Source organism: Carlito syrichta, unplaced genomic scaffold (assembly GCF_000164805.1).
Source record: "Carlito syrichta isolate Samal-C Ts95f unplaced genomic scaffold, Tarsius_syrichta-2.0.1 Scaffold314793, whole genome shotgun sequence".
Taxonomy (NCBI): domain Eukaryota; kingdom Metazoa; phylum Chordata; class Mammalia; order Primates; family Tarsiidae; genus Carlito; species Carlito syrichta.
This window is the reverse complement of record NW_007258889.1, coordinates 463,294-469,925: the sequence shown is the minus strand read 5'-3', so window position 1 is coordinate 469,925 and position 6,632 is coordinate 463,294. Positions and strand designations below refer to the sequence as shown.

The window sequence follows — 6,632 nt, the reverse complement described above, 5'->3', positions numbered from 1 at the left end:
CCCAGCCTCAATTCAGGAGTCCTTGAGTGCCGACGTGGAGATCCTGGGACAAAGCTAAGACTCAAGCCTTGGAGTCTTTGGGTTGAAGTCCCTAAAAAGGGAGTTACTATCTGCAAGCTACTAGACTCCAGGACCCCAAGGTATGTAGACTCCTGTGCCCCGCCACCCACCCCCACATGGCACGGAGGTCTTCTAGGGAGACCCTTCAGGTCTTCTTCGGTTTCCTGCATCTCTCAGGCTATGGGGCTCCCAGACGTCGCCTTCAACCCCCTCCCCCACCCCACCAGTCCAAGAACAGAGATTACTCAGGTTTGCATCAACCAGAAAGTCAGCTTTATTAGCCCACCACCAGCGGAGAGGGAGGGGAGATAGCTGGGAGCTGCGCCTGAGCAGGGTCCCGACTGGGACCTTCAGGAGGTGAGGCCTGCAGGCAGGACGGAGGCTCTGGGAGAAGTGGCTCAGTGCTTGGCGCTCTGTCCCTGGCTGAAGCTGGATGAACCTTGCTCCTTGAGGATGGGCCGGGTCTGGCGGCCAGCGGAGGACGAGGAGGAGGAGGAGGAGGTGAAAACTGTGGGGGAGAGTAGGAGAGGTGAGAAGGGTGCCAGGGACTATACAGCCTCCAGGGCAGGGAGAAGGGAGGGCTGGGGGCTCCGGGGAGAAGGGCCCGCCACCTCCCCATGGAAGCGGGCAGAGGGGCTCCAGTACGGGAGTCGGGGACTTACCATCGCGGGAGGAATAGGATTGGCCGGATGTGTGCTGGGAGGAGAGGCTGTGGGAGACAAAGGGTAAGGCTGTTAGCTGCGCAGGGAGCAGCCGGGTGAAGGTCTGGCCGGGGGGATGGGAGCCGGGACTCACTGGGCATCCTCGCCCTCCAGCAGGCGTCGGTAGGTGGCGATCTCCTGCTCCAGCCGTGTCTTCACGTCCAGGAGAATCTGGTACTCCTGGCTCTGCTGCTCCATCTCGCAGCGCAGCTGGGCCAGCTGCTCCTCCACGCTGCCGATCAGCCCCTGGATCTGGGCCAGCTGCATGCAGTAGCGGCCTTTGGTCTCCTCCAGGCTGCTCTCCAGGGATGCTTTCTGCAAGTGGGAGAGAGAGAAAATCAGTCCATGGAGGTGGTCGCTCCTGTCCCTCCAGGCCTCTGGCATGTTTCCTGAGAGGTGCTTGGATTTAGACCCTAGCTGGGATCCTGAAGGGTCAGACAGTGTGGAGAGAAGTTATCCCACCATTCTGGGCCTTAATTTCTCCATCTATAGAATGGGTACCACGAGCCCTCCAGGCCCCGCTCCTGGGAAGAAGAAGGTAGGACTGAGTTATGATGTGCTGACGGGGTGGTGGCCTGTCCTGGTGATTCGGGGGTCCTTCGTACCATGCTGAGCTGGGACTGCAGCTCGATCTCTAGGCCCTGGAACACCCTCCGGAGCTCCGTCACCTCACTGCGGCTGCTCTGCACCAGTTCGCTGTTAGATGCCACCTCTTTGTTGAGCTCCTCGGTCTGTGATAGGAAGCAGAACAGGGAGTGTGAGGCGCTCCTGGGGACCTCCACTGGGTGGTCCTGCAGGGGGTCCGGGGTCCAGGGCCCACCTTGCTCAGGAACCAGGCCTCAGCGTCTCTGCGGTTCTTCTCCGCCATCTGCTCATATTGGTCACGCATCTCATTCAGGATGCGGCTCAGGTCCACACCAGGCGCAGCGTCCATCTCCACGTTGACGTCTCCACCAGTCTGGCCCCGCAGGGCGAGCATCTCCTGGGAAGGGGCGGCAGTCAGCAATCAGCTCTGCGGATTTCTCTCCCGGCCATGGGAGGACCTGACAGTCCCCTTTCAAGCCAGCCTCCCACCCTCAAAGCCAGCAGCACCCTCACCTCCTCGTGGTTCTTCCTCAAGTAGGCCAGCTCCTCCTTCAGGCTTTCGATCTGCATCTCCAGGTCAGTTCTGGCCAGAGTCAGCTCGTCCAGCACCCGGCGCAGCCCATTGATGTCGGCCTCCACACTCTGACGCAGGGCCAGCTCATGCTCATACCTGGCAGGACAGAGGTCAGAGCCTCAGGTTCCATCCCTAGGGATGTGGAGGCCGGAGGTCTGCTGGCCCTGCTCCTCGCCCCTTGCTCCTTGTCCCCTGCCCTCTGACCCCCATGCTGGCTGCTCACTTGGTCCTGAAGTCATCGGCCGCCAGCCTGGCATTGTCGATCTGCAAGACGGGCTGCGCATTCTCAATGGTGGCAGCAATGATCTGGTGCAGGATGGAAGGACAAGAGGAGCCCTGCTCAGCCCAGGGTCCTGCTGCATGAGGGGGAAAGGCAGAGGGGCCAAAAAGAACCTCTCCAGGCCTGGAGGTCTCCTGTTAGGCTGGGCAGGCCTGCACACCCCCAGCCAGGCTTAAACGCCTTCTCCCCCAGCTCAGGATGCAAGCGTGCACCCATGTCCCCAGCCACCTCCACCCTGGGCCCAAAGCTGAGAAGCTGAGCTCAGGGCAAGCCACCCTTGCAGGGAATGCGAGATCAGGGGCTCCAGCCCCAGTTCAGACTCAGGGATGCCGAAAAGGAGAGACCCTCTGCCCCTACTCCTCTGCATGACCCTGGCCACTCCCTACAGGTGCCTCAGTCTCCCTATTTGTAAAATGAAATTGCTAGAGTGAGGTCGCCAAGGGCCACTGTGACCCCAGCCTCTCTCAGTGCTCCATCCACAGAGCCACCCACCTTGTTCCTCAGGTCCTCAATGGTCCTGAAGTAGGGGCTGTAGTCTTTAGTCTCCGTGGGCCGCTGCCTCTGATACCAGTCTCGAATCTTCCCCTCCAGGTCGGCGTTGGCCTCCTCCAGGGCACGCACCTTGTCCAGGTAGGAGGCCAGGCGGTCGTTGAGGTTCTGCATGGTCACCTTCTCGTTGCCAGAGAGGAGGCCGCCATCGCCGCCACCAAAACCAGCACCAAAGCCACCGCCGAAGCCAGCACCATAGCCAGCACCAAAGCCAGCACCATATCCTCCGCCAAAGCCGCTACCCAGGGCTCCCCCAAAGCTGCTGCTGCTGCTGAAGCCACCGCCGTAGCCGCCCCCCAGCCCGCAGGCCCCCCCGGAGGAGAGGCGCGAGGAGGAGAAAGACAGGCCCCCGCAGGTGCTGGGGGCGCGGCAGGAGCCTCCGGCCAGGACGGAGGAGATGCGACTGGAGCCGCCTCCGAAGCCACAGGAGCCCTTGGAGCTGGAGGAGGTGAACTGGCGGCTGCAGGAGGTCATGGTGCCGAGGAGGAAGGTGAGTGCGAGCAGCTGGCTGTTAGGAGAGGAGGGTGTCAGAGGTGGAAAGGTGCTGCGGGTGCCTCCAACCCAGGATCCTTTATATGGCCCAGAGAAGGCGGGCCCTGCTGACTGCTGACTCCGGTTCCCTGGATTTCATCACTCCAGGCCCCGTCCAACGCCTCTCTCCGGATTACTCAGCCCGGGGTCGATTCACTTGGTGGCATGCTGGCTTGGAGTTCCCACCCAGCTCTGGGGGTGTGGGGCCAAGAGCAAAACACACAACGCGAGTCGTCGTGACTCAGGCTGGGCGGCCAGGAACCCAGCTCCCATTCCTGGAGCCCGAGGGGCCAGCAGGGCCTTAGTGAGGATGGCTTTGTGACGGCCGCGTCTCAGGGCAGTGAGTCAGCCTATCGGCAGGGCTGCCTATCCCTCTGTGGCAGCCTTGTCTGAAAGAGACCCCAGTAGTGCCATCCTGGCTGTCTTGGGCTGCAGTTCTGGGAGGGGGCTGGTTCAAGGCTTTGCTTGTTGTATGCCCTGAGAGGTCCCTCCCCTCCCCTCTCTGGGCCCCTCAGTAGTGACAAGGCTGGACTGGGTGACTGCCGAGTCCTTTCTGATTCTAAAAGTCCTATGGCTCTCTTTCCTCTGATGGATCGAATCCCAGTTCCAGAGGCTGCCTGGAACCCCTGGGGCTCCAGAAGTGTGTGTGCCAGAGAAACAGCAGGTGCTGTGAGGACTACACAGCACAGGCAGATCTTTTAGCCCCTCTGGTCCTCAGTTTTCTCATCTTTAAAAGGGGTCACCACACCACCAGCCACCAAGAAACATTCAGGAAGCTCCCAGCATCCCTCTGACAGCCAGCCCTTCCCTCAGTCTCCCCATCCTCCCCTGCCAGCCCAGCTCCACACACAGGCACCCCCACACAGACCCCACACCCCCACCTGAGGAACACCCCAGCCCCCATTCCTGACTCCTCCACTTCCCATTGGCCTCTCCTAATTAGGGCCACTCACCTACAGGCTGGTGGGAGAGAACCCATCCTGCCACTAAAGCCACAAGTGACTTCAGAGTCCCCGTGTGGAAGTAGCCCTGTCTGGGGATCAGTTTCCAGCACTTCGCTCTCATGTGTCCACAGGTTTCAGGCCAGGCCTGGCAGCATCATTCATTCAGTTGGGGGGTAAAGTGAGAGGTACCCTGGTCACCTCCCTGCTCAGGCATGGCACAGAGTGCCTGACACGTGCTACAGGGTTCTTGAGGGGACATGAAGGAGGTATCACTTCTGCCACCTGTCCGCTAGATGAGGAAGCCAGGATGCAGGGAGGGTAGGTAGGGTTCCCAAGACACCAACCAACGGGCACCGAGATGCAAAACCAGGGCTGCTTGCTCCCCCACCTGTACCCTTTCCACCACTCTGAGCAACTCTGCATCTCACATTTACATTACGTTCTTTTTATCTTTTTTATTTTTATCTTTTTAAATTTGAGCTGGGGTCTTACTCAGTCACCCGGGCTAGACTGTGGCAGCCTGATCACAGCCCACCACAGCCTGGATCTCCTGGGCTCAGGCAATCTTTTTGCCTCAGCCTCCCAAGTAGCTGGAACTATGGGTGTGTGCAACCATGCCTAGCTGATTTTTTTTTTTTTTTTTTTTTTTTGGTAGAGACAAGGTCTCACTATATTGCCCAGCCTGGTCTCAAACTCTTGGGCTCAGGCAGTCCTTCCACCTCAGTCTCCCAAAAGTGCTGGGATTATAGGCCTGAGCCACTGTGCCGGGCTACATCACTTTCTTGATCCTTGAATCAAACCTATAAGTGAGGAAAGCAGATGGGGGACAAGAAGGAGGCAGTGATTCACCCAAAGTCACTTGGCTGTAAGCTGCAGAGCTGGGACTAGAACCCGGAGCTCCGGCTGTCTCCAGACTCCTACAATGTCTTACAAGCAGGGGCCAGGAAGCTCAATCATCACCACCTCCCACAGCTCTACAGGTGGACACGGCCTTGGTCTGAGAGCCTGGTCCAGCACCAGGGGCTGGAGGGAGGATGGAGAGGTCTGAGCACCAAAATAGGGACCTCCTGGGATGCTGTGGTGTGGCCCTCAGTGCTGACCATGGGCCTCACTTGTAGGGCCTCTGTTGAGGTGAGAGGAGCCCAGAGAGGGCCTGCCTCTGCCTGAGCTCCACTAGGGCAGGAGATTCCCTGTCTCAGCAGAAGCAGAGCCATATCTCCTCCTGTCACTTGGCCCAGAGGTGAGAGCAGGGACAGACCTGGGAGAGGGAAACTGACACTCCCACTGTGACCCCACAGATGGGGAAAGGGGACCCCGGGATCTTGGACAAAAACCCCAGTGACCTGGTGTCATTGTGGGCCTGGAGTTCAGGTCCAAACACGGACACATCACCCTCAGAACTGAAATGGCCTTCAAGGTCACCAAAGTTCACCAAGTGCCACCAAGTGCCAAACAGAGAGCGACAGCCTTGCCCGGAGTTAAACTGCCTGGAAGTGGAAGAGCAGAGATTTCAGCTGGCTGCCAAGCCAGGGGTCACACTGACTCCCGCAGTGGGGTCTCTGGGAGTGCTCCAACCTCTGCCATCAGCACTCGGGCACCACCCACACACATCCACACACTCACACTCTCACACACTTACCAACACACACACAACTCTCATATACTTGCACACTCACATGCGTACACACTCACATACCATACATGCTCACACACCATACACACTCACACACACTCTCGCCTCCTTTCTCATCGGCTCACTGCCTGCCCCAGCCCTTCATCCAGGAGATGCCAGGCCCAGTGCTAAAGGTCTGGGCATCAGCGTGGGCTGAGAAGCTGCCAGAAGGTGCTGACCAATGCATCACACCACTCAGGTGCTGACCAACGCGTCACACCACTCAGCCAGCTCCATGGATCACGTGCTTGGGATGGGCCCAGCTCTTGGGTCTGGGGGAAGAGAAATGATGACACAGTCTCTGACCTTAGAAGAGCATATTTGACCGTGGAGAGAAGACTAAAGCCAGAGAAAACGTAGAGCCTGACGTAGGAACCAGTAGGGTACCAGGCCTGCCTGCCACACCCTCAGCAACACTGTGGGGGGCCGAGGGTCCATTTACCCCAGCAGGAGGCAGCTAAGGTAAGTGGTCCTCCACTCCCAGTCACAGTAGTAGAAGAGGGTGCTCTCTCCTGGCCCTGGCCCTGGACCTCAGCAGGGTCCTCACAAAGGGGTGCACCAGCAGGGCCTCGGAGGATCTGAGTTGGCAGAGAAGGAGCAGGGGTGTTTCCTCCATGCCGCGATGCACACCTGCCCTGAGTCAGCCAAGAGCCAGGACCACTAAGCCTGGTGGGCTCAGAGCACAGTGGGTGCCCTCCAGATGGTGGATTCCTTCTCCCACCTGCTTCCCTCCTCC

General features: G+C 59.3%; 1 protein-coding gene across 1 annotated transcript; it reads right to left on the bottom strand.

The window, feature by feature from the left end:
* Positions 1 to 310: 310 nt before the first annotated feature.
* KRT16 (keratin 16) lies at positions 311 to 3,348 on the bottom strand. The gene is made up of 8 exons (XM_008071936.1): positions 2,693 to 3,348; positions 2,144 to 2,226; positions 1,860 to 2,016; positions 1,582 to 1,743; positions 1,367 to 1,492; positions 856 to 1,076; positions 723 to 769; positions 311 to 568 (listed from the first exon to the last, which is right to left on the bottom strand). Exons 1-8 carry the CDS (start codon positions 3,221 to 3,223, stop codon positions 459 to 461), a joined length of 1,437 nt encoding a protein of 478 aa, XP_008070127.1. The 5' UTR covers positions 3,224 to 3,348; the 3' UTR covers positions 311 to 458.
* Positions 3,349 to 6,632: the final 3,284 nt, after the last annotated feature.

Excerpts from the sequence above, each read along its gene's own strand:
- KRT16 (XM_008071936.1), bottom strand. The coding sequence starts at position 3,223 with ATGACCTCCTGCAGCCGCCAGTTCACCTCCTCCAGCTCCAAGGGCTCC. Across the intron at positions 2,017-2,143 it reads GCCGATGACTTCAGGACCAA|GTATGAGCATGAGCTGGCCC; the intron begins GTGAGCAGCCAG and ends CTGTCCTGCCAG. Across the intron at positions 1,493-1,581 it reads AGGCCTGGTTCCTGAGCAAG|ACCGAGGAGCTCAACAAAGA; the intron begins GTGGGCCCTGGA and ends TTCCTATCACAG.